The sequence below is a fragment of the Castanea sativa genome, chromosome 8 (assembly GCF_040712315.1).
Source record: "Castanea sativa cultivar Marrone di Chiusa Pesio chromosome 8, ASM4071231v1".
Classification (NCBI taxonomy): domain Eukaryota; kingdom Viridiplantae; phylum Streptophyta; class Magnoliopsida; order Fagales; family Fagaceae; genus Castanea; species Castanea sativa.
This window is the reverse complement of record NC_134020.1, coordinates 12937748-12959287: the sequence shown is the minus strand read 5'-3', so window position 1 is coordinate 12959287 and position 21540 is coordinate 12937748. Positions and strand designations below refer to the sequence as shown.

The window sequence follows — 21540 nt, the reverse complement described above, 5'->3', positions numbered from 1 at the left end:
GCCAAAGCCTAGCTCTTAGGATTTTATTTCCTTTGCTGTCATTTTTCCCTCTTTTTGTAGTTTTTCCTTTGTATTTTTTCTTTTATGATGGTAATTTGCCATTGTATATAATAAACTTTTCCTTTATTTAATAAAAAGGGCTGCACTTTTTACTTTACGAATCTTTCCTTTCTCTGTAATATTTATTTGGTAGTTAGCGCAGTTATCATTTTTCCCTCTGATGGGAGTTAAAATTGATGATGATGTTGAAAGTAGTAAGTTATTGCTACCTTGGCTTTACCGAAGCTGACAGTAGTGCATTGTTTCCAACTCAAACAAAATAAACACGTACAAATAATAAGGAAAATGACCATGTACTTAGGCATATAACCAAGAAAATTTAACTTACTCAAGGCGAATGGTCTGAGGCCCTATTTACCACTTGGAAAGATGTCATCAAGTGTTAATTTACCCAAAGCATGTGATCCGAGAGATCAGGCATAACTAAGGTTCTGTTTAACACTTAGAAAGATGTCATTAAGTATTAATTTACCCAAAGCATGTGATCTGAGAGATCAAGCATAACTAAGGTTCTGTTTAACACTTAGAAAGATGTCATTAAATATTAATTTACCCAAAGTATGTGATCCGAGAGATTAGGCATAACTAAGGTTTTGTTTAACACTTAGAAAGATGTCATTAAGTATTAATTTACCCAAAGCATGTGATCTGAGAGATCAGACATAACTAAGGTTCTGTTTAACACTTAGAAAGATGTTATTAATTATTAATTTACCCAAAGTATGTGATCCGAGAGATCAGGCATAACTAAGGTTCTGTTTAACACTTAGAAAGATGTCATTAAGTATTAATTTACCCAAAGCATGTGATCAGAGAGATCAAGCATAACTAAGGTTTTGTTTAACATTTAGAAAGATGTCATTAAGTATTAATTTACCCAAAGCACGTGATTCGAGAGATCAGGCATAACTAAGGTTCTGTTTAACACTTAGAAAGATGTCATTAAGTATTAATTTACCCAATGCATGTGATCCGAGAGATCAGGCATAACTAAGGTTCTGTTTAACACTTAGAAAGAATAGTGGAACACATGATGCATGATATAACAAACCAAAATATGGTAAAGAATTCTTTCATTAATAATAATACATTTTCAGGTTGTTTACATTCCAGGGGCGTGGTATAACTTTTTCATCTAGATCTTCAAGATAATATGCACCTTTTCCAACCACTAAAGTGATGCGATATGACACTTCCCAGTTAGGCCCTAACTTTCCCTAAGCTAGGTTCCTAGCAGTACCCAGAACCTTTCTCAATACCAAGTCTTTAGGCGCTAATGGCCTTGGTCTAACATTTAGGTCATACCTCTGCTTAAGCTTGTGTTGATAGTATGCCAGTTAAACCATAACATTTTCTCTTCGCTCTTCAATTAAATCTAAACTCTTCTCCAATAGCCCATCATTTCTGCTCGGAGTAAAAGAGCTTGTTCTTAATGTTGGAAATCCTATTTCTAGAGGAACCACAGCCTCGGCCAAGTCATTGAAAAGGGTGTCTCCCTAGTGGACCTGCGAGGTGTAGTCTGATATGTCCAAAATACGTGTGGCAACTCTTCCACCCATTTTTCCTTTGCGTCATCCAGCCTTCTTTTGAGCCCATTCACTATGACCTTATTGAAAGCCTCGGCCTGTCCATTCCCCTGTGGATATGCCGGGGTTGAGTATCTGTTTGTTATGCCCAGGTCACAGCAATACCTCCTAAAGGCTTTGCTATCAAACTGAAAACCATTGTCTGAGATGAGTGTATGAGGGATTCCAAACCGAGTGACAATATTTTTCCAGACAAATCTCTTGGCATCCATATCCCTGATATTTGCTAGTGGTTCAGCTTTAACCCATTTAGTGAAGTAATCCATGCCGACCAGCAACCATCTCTTATTCCCTGTTGCCTTAGGGAAAGGTCCAACAATATCCAAGCCTCATTGAGCAAAAGGCCAAGGGCTGGTCAGGGGATTAAGGACTCCCCCTAGCTGATGAATGTTTGGGGCGTATCTTTGGCATTGATCGCATTTCTTCACATATTCTTGTGCTCCCCTTTGCATATTTGGCAGCCAATATCCCTAGGCGAGGGCTCTGTGAGATAAGGATTTGCCACCTGTGTGGCTTCCACAAATTCCTTCATGCAACTCCTCCAGAAGTAGCTCTGATGCCTCAGGGTGTATGCATAATAAATATGGCCCTGAAAAGAGTGTTTGTATAACTTTTGGTCATCGAACAGCCAAAACCAAGGAGCCTTTCTTCGCACTTTGTTTGCCTCAGACTTCCTCTCGAGCAAGATATCCTCCTTAAGGAATAACACGATAGAATCCATCTAGCTAGATTCCGCTCTAATCTGATGAATATGGACCACCTCTTTCTTCATCTCAGTAGGTCTACACAAGTCTTCAACAAGGATAAGCTGAGGTAAGCTCTGAGCTGAGGAGGTTGCTAGAGAGTCAGTATAGGTGTTCTCGTTTCTAGGAATGTGTTGTAAGTTGAAAGACTCAAACCCTAATTGTAAGTGTCTGACCTGATTTAAATATTCTCGTATTCTCATATCCCAGGCCTCTAACTCTCCCCGAACCTGTCCCACAACTAACCTTGAATCTAAAAACATCTTCACTTCTCTTCCTCCCAATTTCTGAATCATGGTCATACCTACCAGCAGGGCCTCATACTCAACCTTATTGTTTGTGGGCGAGAAGCCTAATCTTAAGGACTTGCAGGAGAGATCAGAACCAGCCCTACTCCGGATCCTCTTTGGTTTGCTGCACCATCAACATACACTCTCCAGGATAAAGTTTCTTGCACATAGACCAGGCCAACTAATTTTTCATCCATGCCCGGCCTCTTGGCATCTTCTTCTAGCGAAGGCTCTGCAAATTCAGCCACCAAGTCGGTTGGGACCTGGCCTTTTATAGAGGTGTGAGGCATGTACTTGATATCAAAAGCCCCTTGGATCGTACCCCACTTGGCAATCCTTCCAGTGTAATCAGCGCTTTGAAGTAGAAATCTAAGCGGAAGTTGGGTTAGGACAACAACAGTGTGTGATTGGAAGTAGTGGGGGAGCTTACGGGTAGCATGCACCACTGCCAAAATGGCCATATCTAGTGTTAAGTAACGTACCTCGGCTTCATGTAGTAACTTGCTCACATAGTAAACTGGCCTTTATACACCACTATCAACCCGCACAAGCATCAGGCTCACTGCATGGGAGGCCACTGCAATATACGCAAACAACACCTCATCCACTTCGGGCCTCAACATAATGGGTGGCCAAGAAAGATATTCCTTCAACTACTGGAAGGCCAGGATGCATTCCTCAGTCCATTCAAATCTCTTCCACTTATTTAACAACTGAAAGAAAGGCTTACACCTGTCTGCTGATCGAGAGATGAATTGGTTTAAAGCAGTAATCATTCCCGTCAACTTTTGGAGCTCTTTGGGATTCCAAGGTGGCTGTAAATTGTTAATTGCCCTAATTTGGTCAAGATTGACTTCAATTCCATGGTGAGTAACCATGTACCCTAAGAATTTCCCCGATCCGACACCAAAAGAGCACTTAGAAGCGTTAAGTCGCAGCTTATGTCTCCTAAAGATCTCAAAGATATTCCCGAGGTCATTAACGTGCTCGGACTCCACCTTACTCTTGATCACCATGTCGTCTATATAAATTTCAATGTTTTTTCCTAGCTGGGGCTCAAACATCCTGGTCATCATTCTCTGATAAGTAGACCTTGCATTCTTTAGACCAAAGGGCATTACCTTGTAGTGGTAATTCCTAATAGGAGTAACAAAGGCTATTTTCTCCTAATCATCTAAAACTAAAGGTATCTGATGGTACCCTTGAAAGACATCCAAAAAACTCATCCGAGGATGGCCTACAGTTGCGTCCACTAGCTGATCAATCCGAGGCATGGGGAAAGGGTCCTTTGGATAGGCTTTGTTCAAGTCTGTGAAGTCTACACATATCCGCCACTTCCCATTTTTCTTCTTCACTACCACTGTGTTAGCCAACCACTCAAGGTAGAAAACTTCCTTAATAGCCCCAGCTTACTTAAGCTTGTTCACCTCTTCCTTGACAGCATCAGAATGTTTTTTAGATAAGCGCCGAGGTGGTTGCTTTTTAAGGAGGACAGCTGGGTTGACATTCAAGTGATGGCAAATGAAATCCGAATCCACCCCGGGGCCATATAAGCATTCCACGTGAACACATCAATACTCTTCCTTAAAAATTCTAACAGTTCTTCCTTTTCCCGAAAAGGCAACTGAGCTTCGATCTGAAAAAACTTCTCTAGTTCACGATCTATAATGATTTCCTCCAATTTCTCACACTTAGCCTTTTCTAACACTGTATCCATAGGTAGGTTTAGAATCCTTAATTGCTACGAGCCCCCTTTAGCAGAGGCCAATGACTCAGCTTCAAGTTGGTGCATAATTGCCGCCACCAGACATTGTCTAGCCATAGATTGACTCCCAATAAGCTCTTCAATCTAATCCCCGGACGAATATTTTACTTTCAAATGCAAAATTGAAGAAACTACCTCGAGGGCATAAAGCTAGGGTCTGGCCACAATGGCCGTGTAAGGAGAATATGCATCTACCACAATGAAGTCCACCTCTACCACTTCTGAACCTGCTTGCACGGGCAATCTAATCTGATCCCTTGGGATGACCACTTTCCCATCAAAGCTTACCAAAGATGAATCATAAATTGTCAAATCTTCGAGCTTGAAGTTCAGCCCCTTGTACAAGTCAAGATACATAATTTTCGCACCACTGCCCCGATCTACTAACACTCTCTTTACATCATATCCTTCTATCCTGAGGGTGACCACTAAAGCATCATCGTGTGGCTGTATAGTTCCAATTTTGTCCTTTTCTGAAAAACTCAACGATGGTCGGACCTCCACCCTAGCCCTTTTCGGCCCGGAATCAGAGTCCTCGGTAGGTAGCCGAGCTACAGACATCACCTTGGAGGGGTGAGAACTAGTTCTCCCAAGAGCAGCAAAGATGACATTGATTGTGCCCAAAAGGGCCCTTGAGGGAACATTCCCCTAGTTTCTTGACCTTCCTTAGTCTCCCTTCTCATTGAGCCGATACAAGAACTGTCATAACCTTCCATCTCTGACCAGTTGCTCCAGATGATTCCACAAAGTCTTACAGTCCTCAGTGATATGTCCCCGCTCCTAGTAATACTAGCAATGAAGACTTTGGTTGTGCCTCATGGGGTCTCCTCCCATCTTGTTTGGCCATTTGAAGTATGGCTCACACTTAATCTTCTCTAGGATTTGATGCACTGGCTCTTGGAATACCGTGTTGACCACCAGAGGAGCCGTAGACCCAGATTGCCCAACAAAATCCCTTCGGGGTCTGCTATCATTGTATCGATCCGACCTGAAATCCCTCATGTTCTGAGTTATAACCTTAGCCTTTCCTTTCCCTTGCTGCTGGTTTTCCTTAACCCACTTGTATTTGTCAATGCGGTCCATAAGCTAACACATGCTCCTTACTGGCTTCTTGGTCAAAGACTTCCTCAAATCATACTCGGTAGGCAGGCTAACCTTGAAAGTCCTTATAGCCACATCATCAAAGTCCCACTGATCTCATTGAACATCTCCCAGTATCTGTTCGAGTACGTTTTCAGGGTCTCTCCCTCTCGCATAGTCATAGACAATAAGGAGTCCAAGGGCCGAGGAACCCTGCTACACGTTACAAAGCGAGATCCAAATGCTCGAGTAAGTTCCTTAAAGGAATCAATGGAACTTGCTCCTAAGCCATCAAACCATCTCATGGCCACGGGCCCTAAACTAGAAGGGAACACCTTGCACATCAATGCCTTATTCTTAGATTATATAGCCTTCCTTTGGTTAAAGTGGCTCACATATTCCACAGGGTCTGTTTGACCATTGTATATGGTGAACGTAGGCTGAGTGAACCGCCGAGGAAGTTTCCCTCCCTCAATTCTGCTCGTGAAAGGTGACTTGGAAATTTGGTTGAGCACTCTGCTCATTGAATCATTTCCAAAGCCTTTGGAAGATAAGCCCCTATTTCTGCGCTTATGGTGGTAGTCTTCATCATGGGAGAAAGACTCACTAGGGGGAGTCCTTAATCTGGGCCTGTAACTGCCATTTCTGTCCTCATTGGAGGAAGAATCAGACCTTGAGGGAGTTCTTCTTCATCGTTCACGATGCAACTTCCTCCGCAAGTGGTTAATCTCCAACTGCATGTTTCTAGCATTCTCCTCATGAGAGATGTGGCTCCCAACTCGAGACTAGCTTCTAGTATAGGTAGTGTGCACACTTACCTCTCGGTCCCTCCTTTGTTCAAGATCACAAAAGTGGTCTTGAAGCTGAGACCCCATAGATTTCGCGTAGTTCGGACCTAAACCTACCATAGTTGAACGTTAGATGCGCTATCACACTAGCAATTCCCACAGACGGCGCCAATATTAAGGTCGCAAATTGGTTCCCAAGCCCAAAGGATGGATGAACTTCGGTCCAAAGAACCTAATACAATGAATTTCTAGAGAGTGAGTTGGAAAACTGGGCTTTAGTGAGTTAGAGAATAAGTAAAATGGATCCAGATGACAAGAAAATGAAGATAGACTGGTTTAAACTAAAGAAAATCGTTCTCGGCACAGTCTGAGGAGATCAGTTCATATATATATATATATTCCTTCTCAAGTTTGATTACCAGTTCAACTCTCAATTGCAATAGTGTTTTCCTCTTAATTTTTTGATTCCCCCCCTTTCTTAAAGACCTTCCTCTATTTTATACTCCCTTCTCCTTCTCATTTCTACCTTCCACGTGTAGATCTAGATTGCTAGTGCTGATACTTGTCCCATCAGTACCTTCCTAAAATTTTTGGGTAGTAGCTGTAAGGCTAAAAGTCACTGTTTAAATATCTTCCTCATTAATGCGATCAGAAAGTTGGATACAGAGTATTTAATGCGATGGTAAGAGCTTTCTCTTAGATATTTCATAGTTGTTCCTTTGCTCTGTGCTCCCATAAAACAAATCTTCATTAATAGAACCTCCTGGAAGATCATTCTGGACAATAGGACATATCATCTGACCTTTGCTTTGCTTAGCTGAGGAGACACCCATCCTCGCCCTACCTCCCTTAGTTTCTTCGGTCACAACTCGCTCGTGAACCTCTAGGTCTAACATCTTCATTACTATTTATCTGTCCTCGGACCAATGAACACCCTCAGACAAAGCCCATGGCCCAATATGCATTTTTGGGCCTTTTATCTCTACAATTTTTATTATTTAAATATTTGGTGATAAAGCTTCACATAAATGTGAGATTATGTCAAATTGTAATAGTTACATTGAACCTAGAAATTGACTCTCAAATTCTCCTCAATTGGCTAACGACATTTGGTATTCTAGCACCGGAACTCTCTGTTTTGATTTTGGATTGCAGGATGTTGCTCAACCAAGAATGGATCGTCATTCCACGTCACATCTTTTGTGAAGCAAATAGCGTGACAAATGAACTAGCAAAGAGGGAATGTGACTACCAGTGCAGTGTTAGAGAATATAATGAATGTTCGAATTTTGTTTTTGTAAAATATGTGTGTGATATTTTGCAACTAGGCACTTGTCGCGAGTGTCCAATGGACAATACTTGTAATAGTGCTCCTTAGATAATAAATAAATCCTCTGTTTTATCAACCAAAAAAGATAGTTACATTGAACTAGATAGCGCAATTATGTATAAAATCCAACTTTGATTATTAAAAAAACTACATAGTATATTTATAAAACAACATAAAAAAAGCCATGAAAAATCTCTTAGAGCATTAGCATTAGGGGCTATAAAACCCTAAAATTGCTATTTTTTGCCATCAAACCAACAAATACAAGCATTACCTTATTTGCTAATTCTAAATTTTTTTGCAACTTAGTTACAGTAAGATTGTTCATTTAGAAGTTATTGTAGCAAGTTGAAAAATTATTTATATTATATTTTATTACTCTCCTCTCTCTCTCTCTCTCTCCACTTTCTTTGTCTTGGCCTCTCTCTTTCTCTCCTTCCTCACTCTTAGATCGGCATGGAGCTTGTGTTTATGGTGGAGGTGTGGAGATCAGCGTTTGTGATGGAGGCGTGGAGATTGTGGTGGAGCTATGGTTGTGACTGGGTCATAATGGTTTTGTTCTTGGGTCACGGCGGTTCTTGTGATGGTGGGTTTGTTGGGCTTTGTTCTTGGTTGGGTTGGTGGTGGTTGTAGCAGTCCTCCTCCTCCTCTTCTCTCTCTCTCTCTCTCTCTCTCTCTCTCTCTCTCTCTCTCTCTCTCTCTCTCTCTCTTTGTGGTTGTTCTCACCATGGCTGTGATATTTGGTGGGTGTTTGGTCCATCTGGGTATGCGTAAGTGGGTTGTGGTGTTTGATTTGGGTTTTGGTCTCATGGTTGTGATGTTTGATTAAGGTTTTGGTCCCGTGTGGTGATGGGTTTTTTAGCAGTGGTTGTAGTGGGTTTTGTTGGTAGAGGTGGTGGTGGGTTTTATGGGTTTTGTTCTCGTTGGTAGGGGTGGGTTTTTTTTCGCGATGGTGGTGGTGGGTTTTGGGGTTCTTTTTTGTTGTGGTGTGGTGGGTTATGTTTGGATTGGTGGTGGTGGCAGTGGGTTGTTTTTGGGTGATTTGATAATTTGGCTTGGTGTTGGTGGGTTTGTTTGGATTGGTGGTGGTGGTAGTGGGTTGTGTGAATAATTTGGTGGGTTTATGTGTGGTGGTGATGGGTGGTTGAAAGAGAGAGATACTGAGAAAAAAGATAAACAAAGAGATGGGGGAGAAGAGAGAGAGAAAGGGAAAAATTGAATTATATTATTTTATTAGACAGTATATATTATTTTAATGAGTTGTATGACAAAATAGAAACTAGGATAATGGGTGTATTGTAAATTTGGTGGGTTGTGTGTTTTATGAGTGGTGGTAATGGGTGGTTGAAAGAGAGAGATACTGAGGAAAAGATAAACAAAGAGATGAGGGAGAAGAGAGAGAGAGATTGGATTATATTATTTTATTGGGTATTATATATTATTTTAATGAGTTGTATGGTAAAATAGAAACTGGAATACTGGGTGTATTGTAAATAAGGATGATATAATAGATAAAGTAGTTTTTAGATGGTAAAATAGGATAATATTTGCAATTCCGAATGCAAATGGTCTTAATTTTCCATGAACTCGTGGCATTTTGATTTTTTTTTTTTAAAAGTACATCATCCTTTTTCTTTTCTTTTTTTAAATCTTTTTGGAGTTGGCAAGGCTATTAGCAATTTGAAAAAAGAAACCATGAAATTTTTAAAAAAGAAATTGGCAGTAGCATTGAAAATTAAAATTAAAAAAAAACTCCAAAATTTGGTAATTGCGTTGTCAAATTTTTTTTTTTTTAAACGTAAATGACAATACTAAATTCCTAATGTCTAAAAACTATGTTCACTATTCCATATTTCTTTCATATTATTTGAAAAGGGGTAAAAAGTCAAAAAATTTGTTAAATTGTACTAATATTTTACCAAAAGTCCCACAGTATTTGATAATGTAAAAATGATTATATTAATTTTGAAATGCATCCATCTATCACTAACATAATTTTTAGGATAAAATACAATGTACACTATGAAGTTTAAGGTTACTTGAATTTTACACCTTAAAATTTGAAAATTTTGATTTTAAATACTGAAGTTTGGTTTTGTTAGCAAAACTTGACCCTTTGTTAGTTTAGACTGTTAAGTGACATGTTGGTGTGCTGATGCGTCTATTTTTTTGCCAAATCAGCCCTAAGAAGACACTGTTTCTCTTAAAACAAACGGAAGAGTTGGCATAGTCGTTTCACCCAAACTAGAACACAAAACACTAGTGCCAATACAACATCGTGGCTTTGATATCTCTTTCTCTCTCAATTTATCTATACTATAAGTTGATGATGATGAACATTTATTAATCTTTCTTTCTCTAAAAGAAGGTTTGTGAATTTGTTTCTATATAATTATCTTTTAAGGGTTTGATCGACTTCTAGTACTTTTTTAACTAGAATTTACTTTTATTTTAATAAGAAATTATCATATTACTAATTAAATAAAATGTGAAGATTAAAACTTATTACCACTTGCCATTATGTATTTAAAATAAAAAGAGATTTTCAATTAAAAAAGTATCGGAAGTAAGCCAAACTCATATTTTAAAACAAAAAATAATTAGATCTTGTTAAGATCAATTAATGTTATTTCCTAGAAAGAGAGTTGATTATGTTGCATAAAATTTAATGGTAAATTTGCACATATAAAATATTGATTAGAGAACTTTTTTTTTAAAAAAAAATTTCTTAGACAACAAATTGTAATTCTCTTTTATTTCAGGTTTTTTAGGCTTTTGAACATTTGTGAATTTTTGGTGTAAGAAGACAGCTGGCAAAAAGAAAGAGCGAGTCTTATTCCCTAAACACAACGGCAATTACGGGCCTCTCTCCCCTCTCAACTTGAACTTTTGCCTTTTATTAAAAAAATAAAATTGTGCCTTTGCCCCTCTCCGCATATAATGAACACAAAGTCTGATAAGAAAAATCTATCATATTTTATAAGATAGAAGTTTTATTTTAGTTTTGAAATTTTATTTTACCTAATGTAACGTGGGAATGCTGCAGACAAATTCTAACGGAAAAGAGAATTGAAAAAAATAAACAAACTCATTGAGGGACATTTTCGTAAACTACTAAAGAACTCCACACCGAATAATTATCTCCGCAATTTCCTACGTCTTTCTTCCGTGGACCCAATCGTAGCCGTCTATCTCTAATCTCGAAACCCTAGTAATAAGTTCCTTCTCTCTCTCTCCACAAATTTCCATTCAAACAAACCTCTCCACCACTACAATAAGAGAGAGAAGAGGGTTCAAAGTTTTTGATTTGGTTTAGAGGGTTTTTGGTCATGGAGAGGATGGTGGTGGTGGGAGAATCGACGTCGTCGTCGTCATCGTCTTATGTGAGCTGGGAGGAGGTGTACGTGTCGAGCGATAAAGGGAGGAGAGAGGTGCACTATTATCTTAAGAGAAGAGATGACGAGTCTGATCTGGCGGTGATTGGAAAAGAGAAGAGTTTGAGGCATATGTCTTATCACTACGCTTTGAGTTTTGCGAATGGGCTGATTAACACAAACAACAGGCTCAAGTCCCGCAGAGAAGTCATTGATTGGCTCAACTCTGTCGTTTCAGGTACATATATATATATATATATAATTGGGAAAAAAAAATCTTTTTTCTGTTCAATTTATTTTGTGGGGTGAAGGGTTGTTGGGTTTGATAGATCTGAAGGTTTTTCTGATTTGTTATTTTATTTTATTTTTTTTTTCCAGTTGAATGCTTTTTTTTTCTTGGAGAATCAGAATAGAGGGATGAATAGCAACTGGGTTAAGAAATTGGTTTGCAAAGATCCAATTAGTAGTCATGGCCTTTTCATCCATAGCAATATCTTTCTCTTCTTTTATTTTTGGGGAGAACTTCATGGTTCTGTTTTGGCTTCTGCTCTATTTCCTTAATCTATACAAAAAAACATATCTGAAATTTCACGAGGAGCCGTGAGGTGTGGAAGTTTTATTGAGCGGAAAAATATCAAATTTTTGCGGTTTTTGCTTCTGTTCTCTTTTTTTTTTTGGTTGATTTTTTAATTCAGAGGCTGTCATGGGAAAAAACGCAGGAGATAATATAAACTTTTTTCGGTTTTTCTTGGTCCTTTATCTCTTGCCCTTTTCTTGTCGATTTCTTTTTTCGATTCAGAGGCTTTTCCCTAATCTAGGGGGAAAAATTAAGATCCGTAAAGGTGTGGAAATTCCTTGGGTTTTGCGTGTTTGATCGGAGACTATCAAATTTATACGGCCCTCTTCTATTCCTCCTTGTTCTCTTGCCCTATTTTCATTGATTTTTTTTAATAATATGGCAAAAAAAAAAGCCCATTTGAAATTTCATTAAGATCGGTAAGATGTGGAAAATTTCCTGGGTTCTGCCTTTTTAAACGGGAAAAAAAAAACCAGATTTTACGTCCATATTCTCTTGCCCATATTGATATATCGATTCAGAGTCTCTTCCCTAATCTAGAAAATAAAACCCAGGTGAAATTTCAGGAGCTGTGAGAGGAGAAATTTCTTGGGTTTTGGTCTCCTTGTTGACATGCCGTTTTCTCTTTGGTTTTTCAAATAAAAGCTCTTCACTGATACAGGAAAAGAAACCATGTGAAATTTCAAAAAGAGCTGTGAGATGTGGACCTTTTTCCTGGGTTCTGTTTGAGTGGAAAATATCCTAACTTGTACAGTCTGTGCTTTTGTTCTCTCTGTTGACATGCCCATTTCTCTTTAATTTCTTTAAATAAAAAAATAAAAAATCTTCACTAATACAGGAAGAAAAAACCATTAGAATTTTCAAGAAGAGCTGTGAGATGTGGAAATTTTCTTGGGGTCTGTTTGTTTAGATGGAAGATACCAAACTTGTAGGGTTTTTGCTTCTGTTGCATCCTTACCCTTCTTTCCTTAAAAAAAAAAAAGCCTATGTGAATTTTCCTGGATATATATGTATATATTCCCATTTTGGTGGGAAAGCCTGTTTTATGCAGTTCATTCCCATTCGACCTCTGCCTGTGTTCATGTTATTACGAGCTAATCCTCTGGTGTTCACGTTATTATGAACTTGACTATGATCAGGGCTGCAGGAAATCTAAGTCAATTTTTAAAGAGCTGGTTGAGAGACCCGGAATCCTAAAGCCCTGGAAATTTCTAGGTCAACATCTTTCATTGTCAATGATATCTTCACTTTCCTATGTGCGTCAGTTTCCTCAGATTTTCTGGTCTTGTTAGAACTAAAGCCCTTCTGCCTTTGCTCTTTACGTTTTTTGTTTGCCCTCCTGTTGCATATGTTCTTACTTTGCCCTTGATTGACATTAAAGTTGTTATATTGGTAAATCTATAGTTGTTATCTTCCTGCAGGCTACTTTACATGTTTTGTTTTAATTGTTTTCTCTTAAATAAATTGGTCAGATTCACCACCTCAATATCGAGAATTGTCCCATCTGTCCAGTGCCTTTTGTGATGGTAAAGATTTTTGCGAGATGGATATTGAAACCTTGAAGGTTTGTGACATTTTTCCAGTCTATTTGAGATTTGATTTGATTTATTAATATTATTGCCATTCACAATTTCCCTTCTGTCTTTTATTTTTTAAATTCCAGGATACTCAGTTAAAGAAGCTTGGCCACTATACAAGAGAATTTTTATGGCTCGGTTCTCCTTGGACTTGCAGGAAAAAACGAAGGCATTATCAGTCTTTTCGCAGGAATGGTGTTAAAATCTCTGTGAGTGTTCTTTTCCCCCTCTTTTGTTTTGTTTTGTGTATTCTTTGTTCTTAATCTCTATTTTATCTGTATGCTACAGCTTAAATTTTGTAACTTATTTGGAAGTGGCGCTTTAAAAGTTGTACTTAATAAGCAAATAAGCCACATATGAAGTTCGGCCAAACACACATGTAGGCCTTTTTTAGGATGTTTTCTTCTGTTGTAACTTCTCTGTCACTTTACTCATCTCTTGCTCTCCTCTTCTCTGTCAAAATTTTAGGTTCATGACTTTGTATTTGTTTTAGCGGAGGAGGATAAACGTCTTGTAGCTTACTTAGAAGACATGTATGAGGACTCTAGAGGCAACAAGATGGTCGTGGTACGATGGTATCATAAAATTGATGAGGTTGGTATTGTTTTGCCTCACAATTTTAACGACAGAGAGATTTTCTTTTCTCTTTGTCTTCAAGATCTCAGTATTGAATGTATAGATGGATTGGCTGCCGTCCTCAGCCCCCAGCATTTCGAGAAATTTCTTAAGGAGGCGATGCATACTCAGTTGGAGCCATTTATCTGCTACCAGCAGTTTGATAACGATGATGTCAAGCCCTTTGACATAACACAAGTTGAAGGTTATTGGAAACAGGAAATACTCCGATATATGTACGCCCACTCTCTGTCGAAGGGTCATGGGAACTCTCAGCATTTTGATGGCCTCAAAGTGGAAGAAAATATCACTGATGCTGTAGGCGTCAGACCTAAAAAGAGGCTTCACTGGTCAAAAGATGATGATAAGCACTTGCAATGGACTAACAGAGTAGAGCCAGCGGGTGCAACATCTTTGGATGTGCGAAATATTTGCAACAGTGGTATTGATAAAAAGATTGGAGTTGAAATCTGCAGTGTAAAAGGAGGAAGTTCTGCTGCCTTTTTATCCAGAAAAGAAGCAAAGCAGAATCCTCTGCCGTATTTGACTGTAGGTTCTCAGGTTGAAGTCCTCTCTCAAGACAGTGGCATTAGGGGGTGTTGGTTTAGAGCTTTGATCATCAAGAAATATAAAGATAAGGTGAAGGTGCAGTATCAAGATATTCAAGATGCTGCTGATGAATCCAATAAACTTGAGGTATGCCATGGTTATCATTGTTATGTAATTTCCTATTCTTTTACTTCCCTATAAATTAAAATTTATGGCAGTGTTGTCTCATATTCCTCAATCTTTCTGAGTAATTTTATTTGATGTTGTAGGAATGCATTTTAGCATCCAGGGTTGCAGCGCCTGATCATTTAGGCCTCCGAATTTCTGGGAGGACAACTGTTCGACCATCCCGTCAGTCTAATAAATGCAAAGTTTCATGGGTTGTTGAGCCTGGTGCTGTTGTAGATGTGTGGTGGCACAATGGGTGGTGGGAAGGCATTGTGGTTCATAAGGAATCTGAAGATAAGTTGCATATTTATTTTCCAGGTATAAACATAGTTTCCTTCATTGCAGGGCATTGTAATTCTTAGGTTGTGTGGTCAATTTTCTCATGTTTTCCCCTTCTCTGTATGTGCAGGAGAAAAGCACGAATCAATATTTTGCTGTGGTGACTTAAGACATTCTCAAGAGTGGTTGGGAGGCATGTGGACACATTTAAAGGACAGGCCAGACCTTGTTAGCTCCATATTATCTTGCTCAGAAGGAAAGCCAGTTGCAGAGAAATCTTCTGAAGGCAAATCAGCCCAAGCAACCATTTGTGGTAGTAGACAGTCCAAGCAAGATGAAACTGAATCTAATGATTCTCGCTTGGACTCTGAATATGATAATGTAAAATCGGTGGGGGTGGTTCCAGATCTTTCGAAGGATTTATGTGCTCAGTTACGGTGGAAGTCATCACGTAAGAGAAGACGGGGTGGTGGATTCTCTGGCCAGAAGCTGCGCAGCAGTGATAATGATAGTAAAAGTACCTCTGATGAGAGATTTTTGATTCCTTTGTCGATGAAGGTGGTTGATCACGAGAACTGCAAGTACATAGGGGATTCTCTGTTCAGTACTTCTGTTGTATCCCCTCTATCAAGCTTGGTTATGTCTAGGTGACTTCTCTTTTATTGGAATAGGTTAAGCTTCCCACTATTTTTTAATTTCCTCTTTCACAAAGTATATATAATATGCCCTATTGTGCAGCATCTATTCGATGCTTAATCCTTCGTTGTTCACTTGGCAATGTTGTCCTGGGAAGTCATGGGGTCCAAGTCCCCTCTTAGTTTCTGTATTTATATGTAACAGTAGCCTGAAGCCCTGCAAATTTCAGGCAGAAATTTTGGGTGCAGTAGAATAACCCGGTAGAGCTCTTAACTTCTTTGGGCCATATTTTGTTTCCTTTCTTGATGGGTAGGTAGGTGTAGGAGGGCTTGTACTCCATGTAATTTGTATAAAATTTCTAATAAATTTTTACTCTCTTTGAATCGTGTTGAAATTGTCAGTTTTGTAAATTGTATTGAAGTTTCGTTTCTATTCTAATGTGTTGCATGTGATTTGTGTTTAGATTTCTTTCATTTGTCGTTTAGACTTTAGAGTGACTTTTCTTGGGTGGACAGGAGTTGTTGCTTTTAGGTTCTAGAAGTAAATGCCAACTAATGTTTCTGTGATCTTATTGTACAATCCATAGTCTGATTCTGTCTTGATGTGCTTGTATTAATAAAATGAGTGGAATGCTTAGCCTAATTATAATAAATCTAGAAAGTCAACAAAGAAGAAACTTCGTTGCACTTGAAAGTAAATACAAATTCTTTGCCGCGGGACCATTATTATAAACTATGATGAGTGGGATAACATATCTATAAATTCTAAATCAGGATCTTTACCGTTTTCAAATTTGAAACTTGTTTAGAAATTTTAGGATAGATGCGACACGTTTCTGTCCAAGTCCAACGTCATGGAATGATATTTCTGCCCGCCTCCTTTGTTGAACTAGATCGACCACTTTGAGTGCGAATTCTCTAGATGGGCCATACTTCTCTAAGCTTCAGCATTAAAGTTTCTGTTTGGGGCTGGTGGTGTATGCAGTAATGGCTAGTTGCTTAGCAATTGAATACTATATTTACCAGAATTTCCGGAACTTGCTAAGATGACAAACATTGAGAGAGAGAGAGAGAGAGAGAGAGATTCCTAGTTTTCTCTCCCTGGTAGGAGTCCTTTTCTCTCTCTAGTAAGGGTTTCTTCTCTCCCCTAGTTTTCTTTAACTTTGGGGCTTTCTTCCTTAGATTACTCGTAATCTTCGCTAGGGTATTGGTTAATCTATTGGCTTAGCATGGAGCAAGTAGTCCTTGACGGGTTACGTACATAATTTACAACTCACCAAGGAAGAAGAGAAGACATTAAAATCATGGCCCGAAGTAGAGCTGATCTTCTGGAGGAATGTTCTTTTGAGTCTCTTAGGAAAGCTTTAGTTGGACAGGCAACAAAATCAACGTGCTCTGAAAAGCACACTAAGGGCTATATGGAAGATGGGATCAGACTTGAGAATAGTAGAAGTGGGTAACAGTATACTCCAGTTCAAATTCAGCTCGCAATATCAGATGAAATGGGTTGAAAGAAATGGGCCATGGAACTTTGATAACAACCTACTTCTACTATGTCGATTGGAAAAAAAGGTCTCTTTGCAGCAAATATTGTGTTCACGCACCCCCTCTTTTGGGTTCAAGTATGGGGGTTACCCTTTGAGCTAATGTCAGAAGAAACTGGGATGGACATTAGTAGTAGGATAGGCACCTATGTTGAAACTGACAGAAGATCTTGGCAGGCGGATCATGCAAAGTTCATGAGGATTTGAGTGGTGCTACAACTCGATAAACTGCTTTGAAGAGGTGGATACATAACAAATCTGGAGGGACAAAGAATATGGGTCACCTTTAAATATGAAAGACTTCCAACAGTCTGCTATATCTGTGGGAAGATTGGCCATGATGATGGGCATCATCTAATGCCTCAAGGTGAATAAACATATGAGCATCAATATGGGGTCTAGGTTCAGGCAAACGGGGATCACAGAAGAAGTCATGAAAGGGTAAAATCTAGGAAGGAAGATTGCAACCCTTCTAGGGATGAAGGTGAAAGATCAGGGTCATAGAAGGTGGGGATGGGTACGGATGGGTATGGAAGATCTAATGGCTGACAGCAATGATAGAGTACAAAAATCCAGCGGGAATCAGGGGATCAAGAATGCTAATAGTGTGAGTGCTTTAAGTGTAGATGATGGGACAAGGAGTCAGGTGGCTCGTTTGTCTATCAAATGGGACAAATCTGATGTAAGCCTTCCCGAGGTAGAGAGAGCCAATGACCCACAAAAATCCTTAGCCTTTGCGTTAGCAAAAGGTAAGGAAAAAGTCTATAAAGATGAGAATTCTATGGTGGGCCAATAAAAGTGTAAAAGCAGGGAGGAGCCTGAAGTGATAAGCCCAATAAAGCCCAAACTGGTTCTCGAGGCAGAGGATGTAGTGGGTTTTCTTGACATGGGCCATAGTAAGGAAAACAAGCCCAAGACAAAAGCCAAATGGAAAAAGTTGGCTAGGGAGCAAGGCCCAGCTGAAGATACAGATATGACAGGCTAATGGAGTGGGCTTGGAACCAAATGTGTGAGCAGAATAGAAGCATTGGAAGCTGAAGAAAATAGGATACCTAAGAAAAACCGTGAGGAATCTCTGTTCCCTGATGAGCATTAGAAAATGAAAACGGTGGTGCGCCGAAAGCAATGATTGCCATGTATTGGAACTGCCGGGGGCTTGGGACCCCCCGGTCAATTGGAGCGTTGAGCGAATTTGTGTGGCATTGGGATCCCAATGTGGTCTTTTTAATGGAGACAAAAAAGAAAACTTAGGTATGACAAGAGTTAAGATGAAAATTGGTCTTGAAAATGGATTTTATGTGCAAAGGGAAGGGAAATGTAGAGGATTGACAATGTTTTGGAGAAGAGAGGTGAACCTCGAGATCAAGAGCTACTCGAGGCACCATATTGATGTTGTGGTAATAGAGGAAGTGTTTGGATTTAAATGGAAGGTAACAGTTTTCTATGGGCATCCTGAAACTCACTGTAGGAAAGAATCATGGAATTTTCTTGATGCATTAAACTGCCAATTCAATTTGCTTTGGCTGTGTTTTGGAGACTTCAATGAGATTCTCTTGGCCAAGGAAAAAAGGGTGGAGTGCTTTTGTGGCGTGGTTAACAAATGGGGGTTTAGAGACATGGGCTACTGTGGTGCAGATTTCACTCGGTGCAACCAACGGGAAGGGAAGGACAGGGTTTATTTGAGGCTTGATCGAGCCTTTGTAACAATAGAATGGTTGGAGCACTTCCAAAATATCAAAGTATACCACCTTGTGGATCCTACATCTGATCATTGCCCCCTACTCTTAACTAAGGCTAGTTCCATGAGGTGTCGTAAAAATCACAGATTCCATTTTGAGGCGATGTGGACAAGAAGAGCTGACTGTATAGAAATCATTGAAGAAGCTTGGAATGACTGTTCAAACCTAAATACCTCGAGTGGGCTCACTACAGGGCTTAAACATTGTGCCAATGCTTTGACAAAGTGGAGTAAGGGGGGTTTTTAGGCAAATTCCTAAAAAGATTGAGGAAAAGAGAAAGATCCTTAATGAGCTAACTGTACAGGATAGTGAGGGACAAAATGGGGCAGAGATCAATAGGTTGAGAAAGGAAATAAATGAATTGCTTGATGGGGAGGAAGTGTGGTGGTTGTAGAGATCAAGGGTTCAATGATTGGGAGAAGGTGAACACAATATAAGATATTTCCATTCCCGTGAATCAAAGCGGCGACGAAAGAACACTATATTAGGACTATGGAATGAGAATGAAATTTGGTGTGATCATATAATGTGTTGCAGCCACGACTATCTGCTACTTTGAGAATATCTACACTACTACAAACTCAACCCGAATTGATGAAGTGGCAAGTCTTATACCCACTAAAGTCTCTAGAGATATGAATGACAGCTTGATTTAGAATTTTACAAAGAAAGAGGTCAGAGGAGCACTTCAACAAATGCACCCAACACGAGCCCCTGGCCCTAATGGTATGTTAGCCATTTTCTATCAAAAATATTGGAATATTGTTGGTTGTGATGTTACTAACATGGTGTTTAATGTGCTTAATTATGATACCCCCATGGCTGAATTAAACAAAACCAATATAATCCTTGTACCGAAAGTAAAGCATCCCACCAGAATGAAGGAATTTCGCCCCATTAGCCTTACTAATGTTGCCTACAAGCTTATATCCAAAGTTCTTGCTAACCACCTCAAACCTATTCTGCCACAAATAATATCAGAAAACCAAAGTGCATTCCTTTTGGAGAGGTTGATAACAGATAATAGCCTTGTAGCATTTGAACTAATGCATTACCTAGCTTATAAGAAGGAGGGAAGAGATAGTTTTATGGCCGTAAAGCTAGAAATGAGCAAGGCTTACGATAGAGTGGAATAGAGATTTATTGAGGAAGTAATGTGAAGACTAGGATTTCATGAAAGGTGGATTAGGTGGATTATGAGGTGTATCTCCGCGGTTTCCTACTCTATCCTAATCAACGGCGAAGCTCGTGGCAATATAATCCCCAATAGGAGGTTGCATCAAGGGGATACGCTGTCTTCCTACCTTTTCTTATTATGCATGAAAGCTTTCTCTGCTCTAATTGTGGAGGCAAATAACAATCATGCCCTTACTGGAACATCTATCTGCAAGGGTAGTCCTAAAGTTACTCATCTATTCTTCGCTGACGATTGCCTACTTTTCTGTAAGGTAGAGAGCATGGAGTGCTAACTTGTGGAGATTTTAGAGCACTATGAAGTAGCCTCGGGTTAGAAAGTAAATATAGATAAGTCCTTCGTGTTCTTTAGCCATAACATAGCTCTAGCAATGAGAATGGAGGTCCTAGACATCTTAGGGCCTATGCAGGATATGAGACACAGTAAGTATCTTGGCCTCCAATCTATAATAGGAAAGTCCAAAAACCAAGTCTTTGTTGAAATTAAAGAAAAGGTGGGGAAAAAGCTCTCGAGTTGGAAGGAAAAGATGCTTTTGATGGAAGGAAAATAAATTTTCATCAAGGCAATAGCATAAGCAATCCCTATTTACACTATGAGCTGCTTTTTTCTGCCTAAGGGTCTTTGTGAAGAGTTGGAAGGAATGATGAGAAACTTCTGGTATAGACAGAGGAACCAAGAAACAAAAATGGCTTGGGTTAGCTTGAAAAAGATGTGCAAGTCAAAGTGGCAAGGGGGCATGGGCTTTCGCAATCTCTAAGCCTTCAACCTAGTTATGTTAGCGAAGCAAGAATGGTATCTCCTAACAAGTCCAACTTCCCTGGTGGCACGCATCTACAAAGCAAAATATTATCCCTATGGAGATGTTTTAGGGGCAAAGCTTGGGTGCAATCCCTCGTATGCTAGGTGTAGTATCTACAACAACTTGGAGGTCATAAGGAAGGGTACAAGAAGGAGAATTGGAAATGGGAGACTAATACACATTTGGGAAGACAAATGGCTCCCTACCCCAACCACCTACAAGATATGCAACCCACCACAACTCTTTGATGATTTCCCTATGGTTTCCTCCCTCATTGATGAGGACACAAGGCGTTGGAAAGCTGATATAATCAAATCTCTCTTCCTTCCCCTTGAAGCAGAAACCATTCTAAATATCCCTCTTAGCTTTAACTTGCCAGACGACAGTATAGTTTGGGTGGGAAATAAGTGTGGAGTTTCTCTATGAAGAGCGCGTATTATGTGGCATTGCCTTTGGTGGATAAGTCTATAGAGGCTGAGAGCTCAATGGGGGATTATAAGACTCCATTAAGGAAGAAAATGTAGTAACTGAAGCTCCTTGCCAAGATATGAATTTTTGCTTGGAGGGCTTGTGTGAATGGATTGCCTACTCGCCTAAACTTGGGAAGAGGAATCAGAACTAATGCATCATGCCCCTTATGTGAGAAAGGTCTTGAAAGCATCACTCATGAATTGATTCAATGTAGTAAGGCTTGGGAAGTGTGGTGGAACTGGCAGACATGCCCAATAAATTTGGGTGATGAAAACCTCGACATCGCGAATGCAGCCTTGAGAATCTTGGAGATTGACACCTCTCTGGATTTGGAAACTTTCTTTGTCATAGCGTGGTCAATTTGGTATAATAGAAA

At 39.5% G+C, this 21540-nt stretch overlaps 1 protein-coding gene across 2 annotated transcripts; it reads left to right on the top strand.

The window, feature by feature from the left end:
• The first annotated feature begins 10815 nt into the window (after positions 1-10815).
• LOC142607365 (uncharacterized) lies at positions 10816-15811 on the top strand. 2 transcript variants are annotated; one of them, XM_075778822.1, is made up of 6 exons: positions 10816-11254; positions 13066-13157; positions 13257-13379; positions 13639-14481; positions 14604-14820; positions 14912-15811. In XM_075778822.1, the coding sequence occupies exons 1-6, from the start codon at positions 10972-10974 to the stop codon at positions 15430-15432; spliced, it is 2079 nt and encodes a 692-aa protein (XP_075634937.1). In that variant the 5' UTR covers positions 10816-10971; the 3' UTR covers positions 15433-15811. The 2 variants fall into 2 exon arrangements, with proteins under 2 accessions (XP_075634937.1, XP_075634938.1); XM_075778823.1 differs by lacking the exon at positions 10816-11254 and adding an exon at positions 12739-12808.
• The last annotated feature ends 5729 nt before the right edge of the window (positions 15812-21540 follow it).

Bases quoted from the DNA above. Each gene is read 5' to 3' on its own strand.
- LOC142607365 (XM_075778822.1), top strand. From the start codon at position 10,972: ATGGAGAGGATGGTGGTGGTGGGAGAATCGACGTCGTCGTCGTCATCG. The intron at 11,255-13,065 runs GTACATATATAT...TAAATTGGTCAG, and splicing joins GCTCAACTCTGTCGTTTCAG to ATTCACCACCTCAATATCGA. The intron at 14,482-14,603 runs GTATGCCATGGT...TTGATGTTGTAG, and splicing joins ATGAATCCAATAAACTTGAG to GAATGCATTTTAGCATCCAG.